The sequence below is a fragment of the Cottoperca gobio genome, chromosome 17 (assembly GCF_900634415.1).
Source record: "Cottoperca gobio chromosome 17, fCotGob3.1, whole genome shotgun sequence".
Classification (NCBI taxonomy): domain Eukaryota; kingdom Metazoa; phylum Chordata; class Actinopteri; order Perciformes; family Bovichtidae; genus Cottoperca; species Cottoperca gobio.
Window position 1 is genome coordinate 20,294,931 of NC_041371.1, and position 23,909 is coordinate 20,318,839.

The following is a 23,909-nucleotide window of genomic DNA, read 5'->3' on the forward strand; positions in this document are numbered from 1 at the left end:
ATATAAACTCAAATATAAACTCTAATATAAACTCTAATATAAACTCAAATATAAACTAAAATATAAACTCTAATATAAACTCTAATATAAACTCAAATATAAACTTAAATATAAACTCAAATATAAACTCAAATATAAACTCAAATATAAACTCTAATATAAACTCTAATATAAACTCTAATATAAACTCTAATATAAACTCAAATATAAACTCTAATATAAACTCTAATATAAACTCTAATATAAACTCTAATATAAACTCTAATATAAACTCTAATATAAACTCTAATATAAACTCTAATATAAACTCAAATATAAACTCTAATATAAACTCAAATATAAACTCAAATATAAACTCAAATATAAACTCAAATATAAACTAATATAAACTCAAATATAAACTCTAATATAAACTCTAATATAAACTCAATTATAAACTCAAATATAAACTCAAATATAAACTCTAATATAAACTTAAATATAAACTCAAATATAAACTCAAATATAAACTCAAATATAAACTCTAATATAAACTCAAATATAAACTCAAATATAAACTCTAATATAAACTCAAATATAAACTCAAATATAAACTCAAATATAAACTCTAATATAAACTCTAATATAAACTCTAATATAAACTCAAATATAAACTCTAATATAAACTCTAATATAAACTCAATTATAAACTCAAATATAAACTCTAATATAAACTCTAATATAAACTCTAATATAAACTCTAATATAAACTCTAATATAAACTCTGAACTCTAAAATCAAATTTCAAAAATGTCAAATCAGGCTTGATTTTCAAATCAAAGACCCATGTTCCTGATCTGTGACAATGTTTCCGAAATGAAATTTGTAATCGTAACTCAGGTTACTGCTCTGAATGTTTACCTGTAGATTTTGCGATGAAAGCGGTCGCACCAGAAGACCCGGTTGTTGGCCACGTCCAGGTCCAGAGCTACAGCGTTCTTCTGGGTGGACACCACCTGGCTGTAGTCCCTCTTCACCAGGTCGATGCGTCGGATCTCATGCCGGTTGGTGAACAGCAAGTACGGACTCTTCCCTGCACACAAAGCAAAGAATAGTTAATGCCCTGGGGAAAAGTGTCAACTTGCGGTATAAGTATGGGAGACTTTATCCAGCTGAAATGATCAATCACTGCACAGTCACAGTGCAAAGCAATTTGGAAGCCGGATGAATACATTAATTAAAGTAATACATTATTGATAGGTGGTGAGCTTTGATAATGGCCAGTCAAATCAGCTTTGACAATTTGGTAGAAAGCCAGAAGTCATTATCTCTTAAAAAAGCTGCTCTGGTCCAGGAGCTGCACAGATCCTCTATGCACAGCTTGATTTAATATCCAATAGCTCTGACCTAACACAATATAACTGACATCACTATTGTTCACAACAAAAACAAACAGCAGTTCTGACTCTTCAAATGTTCCTGATTGTTCTAGTACACTACAGAAAAAAAACTTGAATTACAAATGGTAATCATGTTGTCTTCCTCTGAAACTGTGAAAAATGTCCACACCAGCGACAACACGTTTGGTTCTCTAGTCAGTGTGCTCCTCTGTGTTTATTGGCGGATCACAAACCAACTTTAAAAGGTGCGTGCGGCCACCTACTGTATAGAGTGTGTAGATGCTGCACTTGTTACGTTAATGAAAGCAATTAGGCTTCTGTATTACCGGCCCATAATTTATCGGCATCAATATATATCGTGCATCCCTAGATTCAAATATAGCTTGTAGGTATAGTGTAATACAATGAATGTGACCTTTAGCCAGTGCAATTCACTTCCAAAGACATTTAGATTGGATTAGAAATAAGAAATAATTGCTGTACCTGTATGTGTGTCAATAATTGAACCCAAAACATACAGCATTATTCTGCTGCATCTGAAGGACATAAAGAAAGAAGATGCTGATAAGCCTGAGAGATGATAGGAGACGCAGTGTGTCAGGGGACGATGCACACATTCCTCTACAGTAATAACACTGAGGCTTCACCAGTGTCAAAAGGCACTGCAGCTTAATGTGCTGCTGCATATTTGTAGCACTGAAGTCAATGCGCTAAATGTCATCTTCTAACACATATAAATAACACAACAAAGCTTGTGTGATACAGCTCAATATCAATATCCCTCTCTAACAAGAGCGCCGGGACAATAATCCTTCATTAAAACCTGCTGAATAGTTGCTGTATTGAACAGTGTCTGTATGCATCATTAAGTTGTATGCTCCTTATTATCTTCTCCTTGCAAATATTGATCACAATAGCTTAGCATTCTGTGGCACTTCTTTAAACAGCTAGCTGTTGACTTTCACACAGGCGGGAGTACTAAAGAGACGTGCACAAGCGCACACACACACACACACACACTCGCACACACACGCACAAATGACTAGTAATGCAGTCATTTCCTCTGAGGGCCGATAAACAACCTTGAACAAAGTTAAACCAGACAGATTTCTTGCCCTCTAAAACAAAACAATAAGGATCAGTTACTCTTCCCTCAACACACTCTGCCACAGCAGTTAAGTTCAACCCACAGAATGCAACAGAATAATGTCGAGGTCTTTTTATACCTGCACTGTGTCTATTGTAGGGGCAGCTATGGATTGCAGGTCTCACCTGGCAGCAGAATGCATCTCAAATGCATCTCATGCTGCGATGACATTTCCATTCCCTGATTTTATCAGGAGGGAAACTGTCACCACTATTACCTAAAACATGTGGCTCAGTGAGGCTGTACATAGACACAGTAGTGCTTTAAGCTAAATGCTAACATTAGCGTGCTAACAATCTAAGCAAGTGTAATGTTTACCACAATTACCATCTTAGTTCACCAGTTACACTTTGCTAATTAGCACTGAATGTAACAATGTTATAGTAAAATTTTTATAAATTGGCATGGAGCTATATAATAGTAACCTCATGGTGGCGCTAGAGGAGGACGTTAGGGCATCAACAAAGTCATTATGATACATCCTCTGGAAAGCATGAATGTCTCTACAAAGTTTCATGGCAGCCCATTCAATAGTGGTTGAGACATTTCACTACAAACTAAAACCATCAATCTCATGGTGGATCACCAAAGAGAGGTGACTTCATCCTCTCGGGACTATAAATGTCTGTCTGTGGAATGACAGACCAGCAGACAGACGTTGTCATTCCTAGAGCTGCGCCGCTACATACATAGATTCAGATTCAATTCAATTTCAACAGCCTGCACTTTTACTTTCACTTTTTTTTTTTTAAGTCTTATTTGAAATCTATCTATCTGTCTGTCTGTCTGTCTGTCTGTCTGTCTGTCTGTCTGTCTGTCTGTCTGTCTGTCTGACTGTCTGACTGTCTGTCTGACTGACTGTCTGCCATCCATCCATCCATCCATCCATCCATCCATCCATCTATCTATCTACATATACATTTACATTCAGCCCTGAGAACTATAGAAGAGGACTGCAGTGGACATTTACATAGTGGAAGAAGTACACAAAAATGAGAAAGGCAAAGCTGGATACGAAACCCTGACACAGCAACATGTCATAGAGAGAGACGCATGAGATAGTTTCTTGCCTACACGTCAGGTGATAGTTTGGTAGCTTTGTTATCTACAGGATTAGCATACATAGCTATTAACACTGAGCATCTACACCACCCTTTGTCCTTGTTTCATTTTAGGTGCACTCACAGCTATTTTTAGAGCTGTCCACTTGTGATAAGGTCACCCAGGATGCATTTTAATTAGCCCCAAATCTGAACAGAGGCCTTAGATATTATCATGCCTCTATGTTTATTTCCTCATAATTCTGGCAGGAAAAGTGAGTAATAGTTGTCCGAAGGGAAGGGTTTATCACTTTGGGCTTGCAACTACAGCCCACCTTTGTTTTGTAAAATCTATATTGAGCCTATCTCTTTCTGACATTGCATGGAAATAGGATGGCAGCTGCAGCCAGTTATCTCCAGAGGCAGATATGATATTCTCTCATTAATGGCTCCCTCGCCTCAGTTTCCCCTCTGACAGCCTGTGTCGTAGCCTCATTGTAGTATTGTACTCTTCCCTTATTCTTCCTCTCCCGGCCCAAAGTCTGAATGATGAAAGTGCCGGTCAGGACTAAGCGTTCTCAAAAACGGGCCATTAGAATGACAACATTTCCAACCCCTCTAAAGGGGAAAATGGTCCCCTGCTGGTTTTATAGGCTGTCACAGAACGGTGGCACCGCTGCATTCCCTGCGATTCTGCTTTCTCTGCTTTTGACATGCAGCCAAACACACACAGTTCTCTCCTGGCCATGATGAACTGATAGCAAACACACCGGGCAGTCATGCACAGAGTAATACAGACAGAATGCAGACAGAGGCACGGGGCAGATACAATCCAAACACATAAACAGTGTGTACGAATGCAAACACACACGTGTGAGTGCTGAGCTTTGATATTAGCTCAGCTTAATTGAGGGAAATTAAATCACAGCACTTGACAAGCCGCAGGGACCAAATCACCACATTTAATTTGACTCACTGTTTCCTGCCAATTAAATAATGAACATTTTAGGGGAAATGAAGCGTAAACATATAAACTGGCCTCTCTCTGCAAGTCTTTTGCTAATAGCTTTTGGCCAAGGTTGGAGGTCAAAGAAAATTAATTGAACTCTTTAGCAGTTCACTTTGTTCTCAACTAGTCAGACAACTGTTGTCAACAAGCCGCAGGGGACACCAGATTCACTCTGATGTAATTAGCCTCCAGCGTGACTCAGCCAGGTAGCTTTACCTCATTATAAGTGTTCCGCATGGTTGAAACATCAGGCTGTCACTCATGTCTCTCTCATGTGACAGGACACTGGAGGACAGATTTTGCCTTGCTTTTAAAAATAATTATGATTTAGCAATCATGTCGGGTACTCAAGCAAGTGTAGAGCAATGATAAGAACCTTACAGCAGAAAGATGTATTTTATTATGAGATGTGGAGGGGTTTTGACACTTTGGCACAAAAGCTGAAAGTGAAGTGTTGCACTAATGAGGCAGCGCAATATCTGAGAGAATGTCTCGTATCAGTACAACACAGCTCTTTGAACCATCAGTGGAGGAGAATGTATCTTTAAAACAGGAACTATGTAGGTTATAAACTGCATGAATATAAAGATAACTAAATATTTTATTCACCTTTTAATGCATGAACATGAAGTATGATCGCAACAAATTTTAACAAGTTCATTGACTACACAAATGAACACCACTTTCATGTTTTCTAAAGAGTAGATGCAATAAAAATGTAACGTTAAGCATTAAACAAACCACAACATGGTGGCATGACTTCGCGTCCCCCCTTCTAAGCTACAGGAGGAACGAGTGTTTGCCGTGATGGCCTTTAGTAGTGTCATTTAGCCAAAATTCAGGAGTGGCGTATTTACTGACAGATTACTGCTTTTGTTTCCCACAAAAAAGACCCATCGACTATGACACGAGGGAACCTGAAGTGCAAAAATGCTGACTCATTTCCAGGTTTTAGGACTCATTCCTGGTGTTGTTTCAGACACCTTGCATTGATCACTGAGCATTGAACCCACCTTCTGCCTTGCAGGTCTTGGTAACAGGGTCCATCTCATAGCCTTCATAGCATTCACATTTAAAATCCCCCTTGTAGTTGATGCAGATCTGGCTACAAGCGTCAGGGTTCTCACACTCGTCGATGTCTGCAGGGAGAAGAAGGAAGAGAGGTTATCAATCAGCTGGGCGACAGAGAGCGACAGGCCCAGTCAGACAGACACAGACACTGACTAATTCACCCTCATGAGCTGCACCAGATAAGAGCGGAAACTAAATCCCCAAAATATAAATATAGCAATGAATTTCCGAGATTAACAGCTGTAATGGATGAGTATTTATGCACATGCATAGCTGCAAGTGCTGGAGAAACACACAGAAAAGTTGTCATTCAGTGTAATGGGGAGAAAGAAGTCGACAGGGAGACAAGGCGTGTCCCTGTCGACTTCTCGGCTGTGCTTCTTTCTAGCAGATCTCAGGCTTTTTCCGAGGGTGTGATGCGGAAACATAAGTGCTAAAAGGATGGGGAAGGGGAAGAGAGTAGAATGACTGTGCTCGTGACAGGCAGGGCACGTTAAACAAAGACAGACAGCTAGAGAGCTGAGAGCTACCCAAAGCAATACACCAAACACACACTCACACACACACACTCACACACACTCTCACACACACACACACACACACACACACACACACACACACACACACACACACACACACACACACAGTAGCTTGGTCAGCAGAGCCAACCTGCCACTCATTTATTTTGATCTACTGTCCATGTATCTAAAGTTTCTTTACTTACCACCACAAGTCTTTTTGTCCAGTAGCTGGTAGCCAGGGGGGCACTGGCACTCAAAGCCGATTGGTCGGTCCATACATACATGGGAGCAGCCGCCGTTGTTGATCATACACTCATTGAGCCCTGGGAGTCAAAGAAAAGAAGCCGTTGTCAAATGCAGCCAATCGTAGAAGAGGTTAAGTGAAGTGGAAAGGCTCAAGTGTATAAGTATGTGCAGCACATAGGTGGGGAAAATGGATATCATATTCATAATCTTCATTTTATCTCGGCTCTTGTACTCGGCTCTTTTCCACCCTTTTTGAATCCTTATCAGATGTTCCCACAAGTGAAAAAAGGAATGAAAGAGACCCAACATCACATGCAGTAAGCCCTTAAAACCCAGAATCAGGTCTATCTGCAGGGATTTGAAATATCTGTGTAGAGGGGATTAATGCTGTGGACTGGAATCTGAGATGTCCCATAAGGATCTATCACAGGAGTGGGAGAGGACATCTAAATTAAACAGGCATGCTGCTTAAATAGGAGGCAGAGTGATGTAAAAGCATCCAGAGAATGAAAGAAATGGAAAAAAAACAAGATGTAAAAACACAACCACTCTCTTTTAAAACTAGGTCAAGCAGCTGGCACAAGGTTGGCACACAATACAGAAGGCAGAGGCAGTTAGAAGTGATTGTGCTGCACACAATGGCTTTATGAACAACTTGATAGCAAGACTGGAAATGTTTTGGTCAACTTTGTTTTTAGTCTCTTGCACACTTTTGTTTTACATTTAAAAAAAAGTATAGAAGCTAAGCCAACTGAATTCAAACAGTCACATCACCAGAAAGGAAATCTATCCACCATTTCATTCAACAGCTTTGCTTTTTACACAAACAATTAAGCACAGTGAACAACTGACAACTGGAAAGGGGTGATAAAGAGAAAAAATGGATTAAACTACAGGAGAAAATTCACTCCTCAATACGAGAGAGTGCTTAATTCTGTCAACAGCATCCTGCCCAATCTAGTGTAACACATTTGTCAATAGCCAGGGAGCTTTATATCATCAGTCATTGAAAACAAGGCGACTGTACAGTGTGTGTGTGTGTGTGTGTGTGTGTGTGTGTGTGTGTGTGTGTGTGTGTGTGTGTTAGTAAACAGTTGGCCTGAAGCTAAGCAAAGAATCTCCATCTGCGAACTCCCCACCAAGACTTCATTAAAGCTTCATTAACTGAATACACAAACAACAAACTGAAAAATAATTTAACCTTAAACTATTATGACTTTTCACATTTCCACACGTGTTATGTTTGTCTGAGCCGGTGTATGTTATTGCGCTAAATAAACAGGACAATAAATTATAATAAATTCCTTTGTGGATTTAGCAGAGACTTTTACTTTGAAAGGGTACAGGCTTACGCTTCAGGTGTTACATTTGATAAAATGCTGCGAATATATTTTTTATGTATATTTTTTAAGGGAATATTTAGTGTTAAGAAAGGAAGCTAAAGAACATGTTTTATTTTACAAACTGTATGTGTTCACCTCCGCTAGCTTGCCTTCCTGTTTACGTTCAGGGAAGCCACACATTTTCTATGGGTATTTTTGCTGTATATGTGACGTTAAAGGAATAGTTCATCATTATTATTATGATTTCTTGCAGAGAGTTAGGCTGATTGCCTGGCAACGACAAAACTCCAATGTCCTTTTTACACTTTAATTCAACCTTCATAGCTCGTACATACTTCCCACGCTGTGCGTCCTGCGTGGGTGTACCGGTGTTCCATTCATACTACAATTAAGCGTTATCGATTTAATGCATGAATCACTAAATGACAAGTTTGTCGAGACACTTGTCTAGCAGGGTGGCCCACATAGTTTGCAATGTCAAGAGTAGTGTTGAGGTTACATACTACTCAGGCACAAAGAGCCTGTGAACGCTTAGTTTTTCATTCCAAGCATGAATTAAATTATATTCTGAAGCAATTTCTTGTGCCTTGCAATAAAATGGTGAGTCAGTCCTGATAAGTGTGGTCTTAGACACGAGTTAGACCCACTACCAGCAACACACTGACTGCAGGGATCCAGGATGACCTGTTCAGCTCATCCCGGGAGCTTTTGCTACACCACATTATTCTTTATTTATTGTTAGAAAGATAAAGCTGACTCTCCAGGGATTGACTTAGGGTTACTTTTGTGGGAACACTTCATCTCTGCTTTGTGTAAGTGCCAGCAGACTTTGAGCGCTGAAACCGCCAGCATTAAATTCCCATCTCTAATTCAGCTGGATGGGTGACAGCAGCCTGCCACTCACAGTAGCTCCTGCTAACTCCATCATGTCAGTGCAGAAATAACTGCAGAAAAGAAAAAAGACCACGATGTGGCTGGCTGTGTGTGAGGACTCACTCATCCCAGTTTGTTTGAGAGGGGTAACAAAGACGCCTCAGGAGAGGCCGTGTGATAACATGAACAGCTTTTTCTAGACCACTTCCAAGGACAGCCATTATTTAGAGGTCACTTCCCCGTGGGCAAACAAACATGACGTCTCTCCTTCTCTGCTCCACCTCCATCTCTCTCGCTCTCCCTCACCATGGTAACCCATTATGTACTTCCAGCCGTTCCTCTCAGTAGCCCCTTACACACAGAGGTTACACAATACTGCTGTAAAGAAGATCTGCCATTATGCAATTTTATTTGATTTCAGATATCATGCTGGAATCCCACTAGCAAAAGAGGCGCGACGTGTAACACAACAGTGTCCAGTGTGTGTGTGCGCTATAGTCCCATGCCTATACGCACACCTCAATTTGGCTGTGTGACTATTCATTAGTCAAATCAAAATGATCGGTAACTATTTTGTACGCGTAATGTTTATGCAACAATTGCAAAAAAAGGCTGTTTTCAGCCCCTCAAATATATAGATTCCCAGTTCCTCTGTTTTATATAATATTAAAGTGAAAATCTTGGGTTTTGGACTGACAAGACATACTGTGTCCGTACCTTTCCTGTACAACAGTCCCGCCTTGAACAGGCTGGAAGTGATGGTGCAGTGTTAAGAAATGAATGGTGTGCTGAGTAATGAGTCAGTACTCTGATGCTATTATTTGTAATGAGATGGGGAAACATTGTCTTTATTTCCTCCTGATGTAAGGCTGATGCGGCAATTGCATTCACACCGAACAACTACGTATAAGTGTGTGTCAGTGCAGCGGGGAGTACTATTGTCTGTGTGTGTGTGTGTGTGTGTGTGTGTGTGTGTGTGTGTGTGTGTGTGTGTGTGTGTGTGTGTGTGTGTGTGTGTGTGTGTGTGTGTAGTTTCTTGTGTTTACTTTGGTTTGAGGAACATCTTGCGAGTACACGGTTGAGCGAGCAGAGCGGTGAGCTAGGTGTGTGTGGACACGCTTTTAATGAGCTGAGAACAAGACCCGAGTTGAAGGAGAGAGGGAGGGAAATGTGAGTGGAGAGAGAGAGGCGAGAAGAGGAAGAAGACGAGGGACAGAGGGAGGATTATTACTCTCTGGAATACTCGGTCTCGTAATTTCCAACCCTGGCAGAGGTCAGTCTACTCTGCCATCTGTCACTTCTCCCTTCTCAACTTTATGTTCCTCTGAGATGTGATGTCATTGTATGTGTCTGTCTCACGTCAGAAGCTTTCTCACTGAGCTCTTCAGCACAGAGGAAGTAATAAAAACACAATTTTGTTTCTTAACTAAGGCATCACTTTTATTTACTAACGGTCAGTAAAATAGGTTAAGAAATAAAGGTGTATGGCGACAGGAAGAGCGAGATGATTGCACAGCAGAAGAAGCCTTCTTCCATCGTTTGATAGTAATAAGTACATGCATGCTAATGTTCGGATCAAGAGAGGCTGCTGCTAATTTGAGCGCGCCTGCGAAGCCTTTGAAATGCAAGGTAATAGGAGGGAGGTAGTAGCAGTTTTGTAAACGCAAACATGATTACGCGGCTACATTAACTGCTTGAATCCATTTACAATAGTGTGTATGTAATGTATTCATCGCACGGCGCTGACACACACAATCTACATTTCATACCACTGCATCAAGATTATGAGAGCGTTTGTTAACAGCTGAAGGTACAAACAAGTGCCCGTGTGCAGAAGAAGTCCTCTTACCGCACTCCTTCTTGGGCTCGTCTGATCGGTCCTTGCAGTCTTTGACAGAGTCGCACACCTTGGAGCTATCGATACACTCTCCGTTCTTACACAGGAACTTCCGGGGGCCCTCACATCTGGTGGCTGCGACAGAAAAGCAGAAGATAGATCAGCATCTGCACCATAAACTCCACTAACTATATTTTGCATGAGATGTTGCAAATTCAAAACCTTAATGCATCAAAAAGTGTGTGAATTATATGGAATATCTTTAGTGGTTCACAAAATGACTGCATGAAACAAGGGGAAGCAAGAAATGCTCCTCACTCAGATATTCATATCATCCCACATAAAAAGGCCAAGTGTAATAACAGATAATTTGGTCCAGTTTCACAGTGCGAGGGCTTAATTTCCTGTAACGCCATTTTGCAGTACGCTGGTAAATTATGCATCATCGTCAGAAGAGGGAGAAATAATGGAATCAGCTTCTAAAAAGAACTGGGCTGCACACTGCACAACAATTATAGCAATGCACAGCCCACGTATAATATAAAACAATAAATCACTTGTGTCCAGGAAAATCCCACATAAGTTTATTTGAAGGAAGTTATAATTAATATGGTTTTCATGACATCAACCCTGATGCTACTGTATTCCTGGTTCAGCATTTATTTTATGTTAAAAATCAGTGTTTCTCTGAAGCTGTTAGGCTGTCGTGAACTGAGATCCACACATCTGATGAATACAATCTTCATAAATTCCCTTTCTACCACATATACAGCTGGGAGGCTTTGGTCAACCACAGCATACAGATCACACAGGCCCTGTAACACACACACACACACACACACACACACACACACACACACACACACACACACACACACACACACACACACACACACACACACACACACACCGTTGACGCAGCCAGATTCGTCGCTGTGGTCAAGACAGTCATGGACCTTGTTACACTGCTTGGTGCCGTGGATGCAGGAACCATCTCCGCACTGGAACTCATCGGGGCGACACGTCAGCAGGGCTGTAGGAGGCACACACAAAAACACACACTGGAAATTGGACGTGTAAATCCCTTTTAATCCCTTCAAGAGGAACAAAACAACCTGGGGTCAAAACCAACCCAAGACCCTTTGTTACATTTTACTCCATCTGTTTTTTACAAGTCTCTCTACTTTGGTCTATTGAGGGAAAGACATTTTTACTTCGGCCAGGGGGGTTGTGTTTTTGGCTCGGTTTTTTTTTCCGTCAACAGGATTACAGAAAAACTACAGGCTTGATTTTCATGAAACTTGGTGGAACGGTGTAACATGGGCAAAGTTAGAAACAAGTGGATCCGAATCATGAGGCAGATACAAACTTATTCTTCACTTTCGTCAGCATCATAAGATAGGGCAATTGTGCTGCTTTCATTTGGTGTCGGAATAATCGGAAAGATTACTTCCCGACTGAGAAAATACAACTAGGAAACAGAAATTAAAGTCTTGAGTAATAAAATTCAACACATTTTTGTGATGTCCATGTTGTTTTAAGCTCATGAACACACCAAAGTCAAAAGAACAACTCCCAACTTGGGAAATGGGACCACTCGAGGAGCACGTGAATGCACCATTGGCATGGCGTCGGTCTACGCTCTCCAAGTGCCCTTATAATATAGTCTGAACTAGAATTACTGCGTCGTGGTTGTATGCCTTTGCCAACCAGTCAACTTGCAGTTAACATTGATCCAAAACGTCCTCACTTCATCATTGTATCTAATTAGACATATCAGCATATGAATTCTTGAGTTATGGCCAAAAATGTGTTTTGTGAGGTCACAGTGACCTTTGACCACCAACAAATAATCAGTCTATCCATGAGTCCAGGAAGACATACCCTCCATGCCTTCCTGGAATGTTGCGTTCACGATAATGGGACGGACAGACTGACAACCCGAAAAACATAATGCCTCCGCCTACGACTGTCGGCGGCACAGAGGCATACAAAATCTTCGGAAGAAGCGTGCATGAAATCAAAAATGTTGTGCAAAAACATATATATACACATATATATGCAGTACTGTACTTCTATCCATCCACAGCCTGTGTTAGGTGCCGCTAGGACAGAGACAGTCAACCTGACGGCGTGTGATGAATGGCTTTCAATATAGTAACCACATTTCATTAATATCCCAAGCACAGACAAGCTTTTCATCAGCGGGGCCCAGTGTGCTCATATAACTCCTTACTAAACCACACTAAAAAGCAATATATATGACTGGGGGGATATGATTTAGTGTTATCACAGGATGAGCAGAACGGAGGGAACGTAATGGAGACAGGACACACATACAAACACATTATATTTCACACTGTGTGTCTCTGTATCTGGGAGATCGATAGAGAAGTTCTGATTGGCCATTATCCTACAGACACATGCACACACTTTATATCTAAAGTTGGTAATGTAGCGTTCGTCTTTGGCTGAAGAGTTGGCAGAATACTCAATTTATATGACAAAGCAATATTCACATAGACATTAAAGCATGTGACTATAGCAAAGGTAGTGAAGGTAAATGGTAACCACAGTAAGCTCTGGACAAATGTGAGGTTGGGCCTCTAACTGCCTTCAAGCCCATAATGCAGTTGGCAAACAAAAAATCAATCTCCTGTAAGTGCTGCTGATATGACACCACAGAGTGTGAGAGGTGGGTTTGATGTGTACACCGCACATCTTGATAATAAATAGTGGGACTATCTGGGCTTCACACTCTGGCTTAGTGAGACAGGAGCTTCAGGGCTTCCCCATCCATGACCAGCTAATAGGAAAACCTGTTTTATCACAAGGCTCCATCTTCACAATGTATTTATCAACAGAAACACATTCTTTACCAGACACATGAAATAAAACTAATTTCCTAGCCCAACTGCAGAGTGGAAATGTGCTAAATGACAAAGTAACACCTCTGAAAGAGGAAGGAAATATTGTTTGTAAACATACTTTCCACACTAGGGGCGACCCCGAATACTCGACTATTCAACGATGCGATCTAAGGAAACAATCTCACAGTCCAATTGTCGCAGTGACGGGAAAACGTGGTTATGAAACAAGGTAACAACATGGATCATTCCATTCAGGCTATATGGGGGTGCTGAATGTCTGATTTAACATAGAACGTCCTGGTTTCTCCAAATAATCCATGATTTATAGCCTGTTAGATATATTATGTATTATTATGATATTATTACTGTTATAGATTTTTGCATATTAATAAAACAATTGAAAGCAACTCATATGCTTTAAATCTCCTTAGTGTATTTTGAATTATGAAATATTCTCCTGTAGAAACAGCTGTTTGCAGCTTGCTCAAACACCAACCCAAACATAATGACTTGTTAGATTTACAAGATGAAAAGCCACAGACCAGACGGCTGTGCATGTAACCATGGTTCTACAGCAGCCTCCAGCTGGAGAGGTGTGTCACTGACTGTAAACAGAATGCACTATATACTAGTTGTCATTGCATACTTTCTATTGGAATCTAGTTGATATTACATATAACGATATAACGACGCTATTTACTGTGTTGTACTTACAGGAAATGATGCAATTTGTGGGCATAATTCAATCAAACTGCGACCAGAGGAAGATAGATAGAGGGACGAGAGGGTTGGACGCCATACAATAGAGAACATGTGCAAAGAAAAGAGACAGGAAGAGAAACTCACGGCAGTCAGACTCATCAGACTTGTCCTTGCAGTCTGGATCTCCATCACACTTCCAGGTCAGCCGCACACACTCCCCGTTGGCACAGCGAAACTCCTCATTCGTGCAGTTTGTCCGGCGGTTAGGCAGGTACGGGACCCCGTCGCCGCCGCAGCGCTCCGGCCCCTCGTCCGAACTGTCGGAGCAGTCGGGGTCCCCGTCGCAGCTCCACATGAGTGGCACACACTCCGAGGTGTTACAGCGGAGATGGTTGGGCCCGCAGGTCAGAGGGGACGCACACTTGAGCTCATCGCTGCCGTCTCCGCAGTCGTCGTCACCGTCGCACACGTAGACGCTGGCCAAGCACTTGCGGTTGGCACACATGAACTCACCGCTCGGGCAGGCTTTGGCATCTGGAGGATGAGCAGAAAGGAACAAAACGAATGAGAGCCTGTCTTACTGCACCAACACTGGAGCAGGGAAGTTGAAGCAATTATTTTGGGTTTACAGTTAAACCGAGACAAGGCTTCTCTGTTAATTGCTGAAGAAGTGCATTTTAGAATAGACTAGTGTTTATTGTCATCGCACAAAGTAACAAAATCAAACAACAATCTTTCAATCACACACATTAGTACGAACAAAAATAAGAATACAAATGTGGTGTGACCTATAAAAACAGTAAGAGAGTTGAGGTTTTGTACTTCTGGATATTGCACATTTGCTGAGCTATAGTAATTGAATATACTAAGGTGCAGTTGGAATGTAAACATATGTGCGCAGGTCTTTACATATACAAATGTGCTGTGAATATAATAAGTTAATGAATATATTAAAAGCCCTTTGCTTTAAAAAGGAACTGAGATGTATCAAGCAGGTTAAGTGACATTAGAAAATGCACACCAGTGTTTCAGTTTTGCTCGCAGTGCATGAAATAAAAGATGACAGCAGTAAGTAGAGGAGAGAAAGTAAGAACCAGAGGTGAGAAACACATTGGCCTAAATCAGCTGCTAATACAAGGTGACAGTAATCAAGCTTTTCAGATAGGCTGATGGTCACTATGGGTATCATAAGTGGGGAAGAGACACTCCCCCCCTCCTGGACAGAAGGAGGGGGGGAGGGTGGTTTTCACACAAAGATGTGAGAGACTTCCTCTCCTGTGGAGCAAAAGATAACGGAGCTCTCTCTGTGACGGATCTTTATCGTGACACTTCCTCCTCTCTCAAAAGATCTGTCTTTCTAGTGTTTGTTTCATCTCGTCTGCGCCCTGGCTCATCTTTCTCTTGTCTAACCAACAAGGAGACGTTGATAATACATACGACGTATGTTTGTACACGCCTAGGTTACGGTTCACATTCTATGAAAGTCTACCTCACAAATGCAGAGAGCAAGTAACTACAGGGACTGTGAAGCTGAGAACAAAAAATAGTTTGAAGTGTGAAGGCTACTGTCAAGCTGTGAAGGAATCAGTTTTTTGTTTGTTCACTCTATTGTTATGTTACACGCATGCACCCACGCACGCCCTTCTCCTTCAGTTTATCTCAAATGACTTTCACCATTTTTGTGGACTTCATTGAGCTTATTCTGTATGTTCTCTTTGACCCAGAGATCAAGCAAACATCTCTGCAGAAGTCCAAGTCAGTCTTCTCCCACTCATGTTAACCTGTCGTTCACCTGTGTCCATCTGAACAAATGGCCGCGTACATTCAAACATGCCCTTTAAATGTAGCTGGAACCCATAGAATGTTAGAATGTATGCTAAATCATAATTATACCATGCAGAATCCGAGGCTCAACCTGTATGGCAGTTCTGCTCCTCTTCTAAACAGGGCTGGTTAGCTTTTAGTGAGATAGTTTATCTGGGTTAAGATTAGATTTAGCTACTGCCTTATTTATTGGCTGTTACAAAAACCATATAGCTTAACTAGCCAGAGTGCAATCACTGCAGTTTTGTTAACTTTGTTTTGTAGTTGGTGTCAATTACACAGTTCTATGGCAAGTTGTTTTTAAAAAAACATCAAGGTCTTGAGTTTGTAGTGCAACATTGCCTCTTCCCTCCACAAAGCCAACCCAAATGCTTCTGTTAATCCTTTTCTCTCTCCGTCTCCCTACCTTTTCCCTTTTTCTCTGTCTCTACTCAAGTGTGGCCAAAAGCGCCCAAGCTGTGAAGATAGTCGGGGTTCCCACTGTGAGCTCATAGCAGCACAGAGGCCAGCACAGGGAGAAGCAGAATTTGATATTATTTACACGAGCCACAGGCAGTTTCAACAGCACTGTCTTTGGCTGTGAAGGCTGGTTACAGGAAGGGATTGATGCTTTAAAACATTCTACACAGAATCAGCACATGTTGTCAGTTACCTGCCGGGGAAAGCTCTCCTAGAGATAGAGGACTTGGTTTGGTCTTATAGTACAGTCGAGATGTTATGTTATTTATAATTCTGATATTTAGATCAAAACAGGGATCAGCATTCAAATGGCTTCAGAATAAACCAGAAGGAAATCTTCTGAACATAAATGAAAGGCGTCAGCATTTAACCATCAGTTATAAATAATGATAAGCTGAGTGGTTGTACTCGGTTGGCTGTTTAATGACAACATACTAAAAGCAAACAAAATCAAAAACAGCTTAAGAAAAACAAACAGTAGAGTGGAAAACCATATGCATTTCAACGAGCCGAGTTTAACTGGGTGAACAAACATCAGATGCGAGATAGTGTCCTAATTACTATCCCATGTAATTATGCCATATGTTAAAGTCCCTGTCTGTGATCTCAGTGTAATTCATTCACTGGGACCGACATGATTGCAACAGAAGCACAGGAAGAGCAACTGATACCGAAAACAAGTGTCAAGATCCAGTTGAGTGAAAGGGTTTATATTCATTAATATTAAATGAGCTCCATCTGATTCTGATGTGTTTTATAAGTGCTGTCCCTGTTATGCCTCTACCCTTCATACTAATTTGGCCCTAAATAATTAAGGGGATTCTACAGCCATGTACATTATTACACAGTGGACCGACCATTAGTAATGTACATGAGTGGCCTGGTTACACTGCAGAGACACTTGGTGTTCTAGTGGAGACACTAAGTACATTTATTTGAAGTTTTTGGAGCAATTTTGAGCCCACATAATGCCTGCTTCTAATGTTGTACAAGTCAGTGGCTTTAAAATTATAAATAAATTACAGAGGGACACAACATTTCACTCAGTGGGTTGAATTTCCAAATGTCTTTTTCTCCATCTATTTACATACTTTGGTAAGGCTGCTTGAACAAAAGCAGGGAAACACTAAACACATGCTGAACACCACATGGATGCTTATATGTATGCATACATTAGAATACAGCATGTACTGTTTAACATAAGTGTTTGTAAACACATAACAATGAGACTATTGCTACACCACCTTTAGTTTTTGCACGTACCTCACAAGGCTCAAGTAACGCTAAACATTCTACCTGCGAAAAATCCATAAGTTGTTGTTTTTGCGAGAATGTTAGCATTTATATCGTCCTAATTAGCATGGTTATAGACTGTTACTCTTGTTGTTGTGACAGCCAACAAAAAACATCTTTTCTTTAGCATCAAGATGATGTTGCACACAAAGGAATAATTCACACATCATGGGGCACAGCAGACATCTCATTGGTGTCGTAATAATAATGCTAATTTGACAGAGAGCTTTACAATAGTCATATACTGCCCCTTCCTTAATAACTTGGGGGAGGACCTTTTCTATGACTACTGCCATGGTAGTCAGAACCTGGCAGCGTAGCTCACTTTACTTTTTCTGGCGGCTGATGATGGAGAGATTGTTGCCAGCAGAAACCTGTGGCTCAGAAGCAAGAGATGACCTGTGGTTCTACTCACATTAGCATTACAGCTAATGAGTGTGTGGTGTGTGTAAGTGTGTCAATAGTCAGAATACACGAAGGAAAGACAGAATAAAAGTAAATATATAATATTTTTTAGTATAGGAGGATGGATAGAGGGGGACGTGAGATGAAAAGAAAGAAATCCATGTTGCATGAAAGCATGCAAAAACAGAGTCATGTATTTTTTTCATCTGCATTCGCACAATTACCTCCGAGCATATCAGTCAGTGCCTGTGCAGCTCAACGTCCTCTCAGCTTTCTCATAGATATCAACAGAATTGAATTGTTTCACAACAAGCACGGATATTCGTCCGAAAAATGTGCACACAATTTTATAAAAACTGATTTTGTGTGTTCTTATGAATGCTGGCGCACCCCTGCAGAACATTCGTGCAGACCTCGATTTCAGCAGATTGCTGCCTTTGGGAAATATATATTTGACAATAAAAAATATTGCGTCATTCTGCATAATTATTAGCCATGCACTTCTGTTCGTTTTAGGGACAGTGTGTTTTTTAGCAGCAATTGCCGTTTGTTTTTGGGGTAAAGGTTTGCCGTTCCAATGGGACATTTTTCGGACTGTTGGGGTTTCGGAATAATGCGCCATCGGAAACAATGAGCATTCTCTTTCTCAACACACAATAATGTACGACAAACACCGCAACGACTACCTCAACAACCAGATAAAGGACAATATATGGCTTGAGATCCCCCGGCTGCTGGGATACGATGAAGATGGTAATGTGGCTGACCAACATATAACTTTGCTAAAGTTATATGTTGGTCTCGGAAAGGGTTTAGCCACAACAAATAGCATTAGTATTACATTTGGTATTCCCGCACAACGTTTTCACATCGCACTGGTGAGAAACGGCTTCAAACTGAAGGGACAGTTCAGACCTGTCCACTCTGCTCAGAGGGCTGAAGTTCACTACAGCCACTGCAGCAAGGTCACTGGAACACACAGCATCCACTAAAGATGAGCATAGACAGGTAGAAACACACACTCACACACTTCCTGCCAGTTCAGACGGGTCACTGTGCCTCACCAGGGAAATAGTTCAGTGGCTGACCTTTCCTGTGATGCCACACAAACATTTACAGAGGAAACACAGCTGTAATAGAGAAGAGACAACTCTCTCATCTACAGTAACAACCAGGAGGAGATAATAGAGGACAAGGTGGGAGGCAAAGTGAAGGGAGCTTTTTTAAACTACACCGATATCATTACTAATATAAGCTAGATGAGGGCTGATGGGGGACACATAGATAATAAAGGGATCCTTTTTTTCAGGTGCTTTAGTTCTGTAACACAGTCCTGTGTAAAAGCTTCATCAGTGGGAAAGCACAGCACTGTATCTACCGGTTCAGTTTCACTACGGGAGACAGATGTGAGGAGTGCATGAAGTAATTCTTTGCTTCATACTATCCAAGCAGCGTTAACTATGAATAAAGAGAAACATGCGGAAATACAACCACACAGAAATATTATATGCACAAGGCAGGCAGGCAGCTCAACCCAACACTGGGTGCAAATGCGAACACACATGAATACACACAAATCCAGACCGGCTCCTGAGCTAGGCAGTAGATCCCAGCAGACAGGCGAGCTCAGGAGAGAAGCCTGGAGAGTAAGTGCACATTAATCTCCACATCGCTGAGGGTTGAGGACAGTTCAACTTTCTTGTGGAACCTCCTTAGAACTGCTGCTTAATGTAATGTTGATCAAGGAAAGCTTCCTCTGGTGAGGGCTAGATTCTACTTAATACATAATTCAACATGTGGATGACTCAATTAGCAGAATGCCTCCGCAAGATTTACTTTTCACAGTCTGCAGCGAGCTATGCACTCTGTAAATTTCCTCTAAAAGCAGAGTGTGCTGAGGCTAACTGTGTACGCTACAGCTGTAGTCAGTTTTGGACGTATGACCTCTCTACTCACATTTGGGTAAACACAAGTGAAAGTGTAAAGCGCGTTTGAATGTTTTGCTCACTGAGAGCAGGATTATGCTTTCAAAAGCCTGAGTGTGAAAGACAACGAAAGGCAGCCGCGTGTTGAGCGGGCTTTCACAACTGAGCGGTTTGGTGCACTTCCAACCAAATCTAATGCTTCTTGCCTGTTTGGTTCGGCTGGTGTGAGCCCTGCCATTCAAACTCAAACACACAAGTTTGCAGTGTGAACACAAAAGAGGACCAACTGAAACATGTGTGGTCGTGGATTTGTGAGTTCAAAATATAAACTAAACAAATGTATGTGTTTCTTCTGTTGATCATGGAAAGGGTTAAGGAATTCATCTCAAACCTATTTATCCAAGATCAAGTGGAAATGGGTTTAAAAATGAAAGGTGTTGTACTCTGCAAGTTTTGGCAGTTCCTCATTAAAAATAGTAAAAATAATTGTTTTATACTATTATTATTACATTGGAGGTACAAAATATCTCATTTCTATGCTCCGTTTTTTCCTGTTCATCATTATTTCTGACCAGTCACAGAGACAACTAACTCTTTTAACAACCAACTATATTACCTTGTGAACTGTTTTGACCACCACAGAGGATACATTGAGCCAGAAGGTGCAGTGACGTGCAGCACGACTTGATGTGTGTCATTTCAATAAACTGTTTTGGTGGGTCCACATAAACGCTGCAGGAGGCCAGGTCACCAACACCATCCAGTAAATGATTAATGTGTCAGTGCTGCTGAATTCATGTCTATAACTCTGGGTTTGCTCATAATAAATCAGTATGAAGAGGAAACTGTCAGCTGCATTTACTGGTGTAACACTAACTGTGACTTGTGAGAGGTTTATTCAAATATATGCAGGTGAAGGTGGATTCTGAACCCTTTTCAAAGCCTGCCAGGCACCTTAGGCGGTGCCGTAGTTTCCATCACTTCTTCCCATAGAAACTTGAGAAATATAAATGTTGCAAAGCTTGAAGCTCTGCACATTTTTAAACCTCTGGCCCGTTGCAGCAGAAAGACGGTATTCCTGTGGGATTTGTGGTTTCATAAAGTACCATAAATTAGAAATTGCAGACCCCCTGATCTCCTGAAAGAAGCTTCATATGAACAAGTTATCGCTAATTCACAAGTTGTCGAAACAAAACCTTGTGTCGTACCTAATGTAACATTAGTAGCCTTCTCCTCAGTGCCTGGATGTGACACATATAATCCATCCTCCAAAACTACTGGTGAAATATTGAGGTTTCTTGTTATTCCTTTCTTGCTCATTGAAACAGCTCGGCTAATCCACTCGTTGTTTCAGCTTAAAAGTCCACTTGCTGTCACAGTGACGGATGACAAACACGACATTTAAAAATCAGCTTTGCAGTTTTGTTGCATCTAGCATAATAAAGATAACTTTGACTGTTCGCCCTTTTGAACTAATAACGACTGCTTGCCGTGGCTGCTAGCGTTAGCATTGTTTCACTATCATCTGTGCTTTATGACCTCTTGTGTTTTTGTTCACCTTATTTCCCGGCCCGCACTTTCTCATCCTAATGTTACAATGTTGCAAGTTACGCACACACGACCCGGACCCGATTGATTGTATAAACCGTGGATCTAAACGCATACGAGTCCCTGGTCTGATGCTTGTTCCCGTGAAGACCTCCACCGTGAGGAGATGTTCGCTGAGTTTGATAAACGGTGGATTGGAGTAGAATCGCTAACTGCACCATTAAAGACAAACAGCACGTCTGAATGTAAACACAATTACATGAAAGCCCTCACACACAACACAACATCTGTGAAAGAGAAAATATGTCAGAGCCATTTAGTTTTATCTGTAGAAATGTTGACTCTGCTCTGGAAGGGACAAACACTGTTGCAGCATTTTTTGTTTCTTGTTTAGACCCGGGGAGTCCCTTCAACATTTCATGCTCAATAGTGCTGTGATTTTTCATTTATGCTACACTATTCTAAATTAACTGCACACAAATATGATTTGTGACTGCATTTGCAGCGTCACTCGCTGAGCTTTGCAGCTGAGCCTTTTGCTGGCTGGCAGGAGGAAAATGCAATTGGATACACTGTTGATAAAATAGCTTTATTCTGGATTTCCTTTCGCACCTCTCTTCATGACTGTAAATGTGAACGAGCTAAAGCCTTCTGTCTGCAGCACTTAAAGATTCATTCAGCGAGCAGTGTTTTTGACCAATAAGGCAATTATCTTTGGTGCGCAGCTCTAAATAATGTGATATATAACTTCTTTTAAGTTTGCATTTACACAGGTTTTGTGTCACTTACAGCACTTACAAACATACAGCACGCTCACCACAGAGAATGCTGATCTAACATAGTCTGCAGTGGATTATGCTGAATGCTTTGAATGTTTTTCTATTGTTTATTCCCATAATAGCCGGTCAATACTGTATGGGTAAGGTCTGGTTAGAGTCCGGCATCAAACACTAAGTTAAAATAAGGTAATCTCCCCATAATTGTTCAATATCTAAGCAAGCTTTATCACTTCTAATCAGAGACAAGGTTGGAAAGTGGGCGAATGCTTTGTCCATTGATCTGCAGTGAGGTGACAGTTAAGAGCTTCTTGCACTTGATTTAGACGTCATCTTTCAGGCTGGCAATGGGCCTAATCAGTCTTCAGAGAAACTGGCCTGAGCAGTACTTAACAGGCGTAATTGGTGATGTTATCTAGCGCTGTGCTGCGCTGGTGTCCGACTCCACTTCTCCCTCCTGGTCACACTGAGCGCCGTTTACCTCTGGAGGGATTGTGGCCTTTGCCTGGGTGGGTGGCAGTCTGTAGTCGTCATGTCACTGCGGAGGGGCTTAAGACTGCTGCATCAATACAGACATTAGAATGAAAAAAGGATTAGCACAGGCTCGGCTGGGTCTCAATGGACAGCGCAGTGAAAAGCCATCTAAGCTAAGAAGGCATTAGATCTAGAGTCAATGGAATCACTACCACTTGCTCTGGCGTGAGTGTGTTGGTCCACTATGAGACGGGGACTCATTGACGGGCCACTTGCAGGCTGATCTGTCTAAAACTAACTAAAAGCAATTGTATCAGGTTTCCTTTAAGAAGAAGAGGGTAAATATCTATTCAAGAGGACAATTTCTCTGATTTATGTTTTCATTTTATGCCAAAGTGATTTGGCTTCCTCTCCTAATATAAACTCAAAGTGGTGTGTGTCCTTAACAAATAAACATGAATTGCTTATACGCCAGCCAGTCATAATCTCAACACCCACACACACAACTGACAGGGAGCAGATGCCTGAAGAGACGAACAACATCATTTATATAGGATAATAAGGAAATGGCTTTTTCTTTCTCTCCCTCTGTGCTTTTACCGCCACATGCCATTTAGCAAATCATCTTCAAAGTCTAACCCCACCCCCCATCCCTTCAGTTCTGTTGCCTCAATACATTTTTCTTGACATGAAGAAGCACGTGAGAGAGAGAGAAGAAGAAGCTGATTCTTCACGGCGCCTCAGAAGTAGGGCAAGGATAGTCCCTGCAGGGGGGGGGGGGGGGGGGCACATGGTTAAATTGCCTGATTGGCTGGGTAGAAGGTGATGTCATGTTTTGATGGTTCTGAGGGCCCTGCAGTGGAAAGGCTTTTGACTCAAGGTTCAAATTGGGATGACGGAAACCTCCAAGTATTAGTAGAAGGCTGCAGATATCTGATACTCAACACCAACGATCACTCACATCAAAGAGGACTGTTTTTTGTCGACTGCAGCTGGCTTAAAACCCAAACCTCACTTCAATTCCTTCTAATTATATTGAGTGATCCCTACTGTGCTTAAATGTCTAAAGCCTCTGGATGATAAGGGAGATCAGAACGGATGAAACCCCATAAAATGCAAAAAAAAGGATGAATCCGAGTTCTCCACAGACTGCACATTTGTCAGTGC

General features: G+C 41.3%; 1 protein-coding gene across 3 annotated transcripts in view; it reads right to left on the bottom strand.

Moving 5' to 3' along the window:
* LOC115022738 (low-density lipoprotein receptor-related protein 8-like) overlaps window positions 1–23,909 on the bottom strand; it is an 80,663-nt gene that overhangs the window by 17,682 nt on the left and 39,072 nt on the right. For all 3 annotated transcript variants that reach the window (XM_029453819.1, XM_029453820.1, XM_029453818.1), the window contains exons 5-10: window positions 14,183–14,572; window positions 11,377–11,499; window positions 10,479–10,601; window positions 6,371–6,490; window positions 5,589–5,714; window positions 901–1,072 (exon numbers count right to left, since the gene is read on the bottom strand). In XM_029453819.1, the coding sequence (XP_029309679.1) occupies window positions 901–1,072; window positions 5,589–5,714; window positions 6,371–6,490; window positions 10,479–10,601; window positions 11,377–11,499; window positions 14,183–14,572 (1,054 nt within the window). The remainder of the gene's footprint in view (window positions 1–900; window positions 1,073–5,588; window positions 5,715–6,370; window positions 6,491–10,478; window positions 10,602–11,376; window positions 11,500–14,182; window positions 14,573–23,909) is intronic.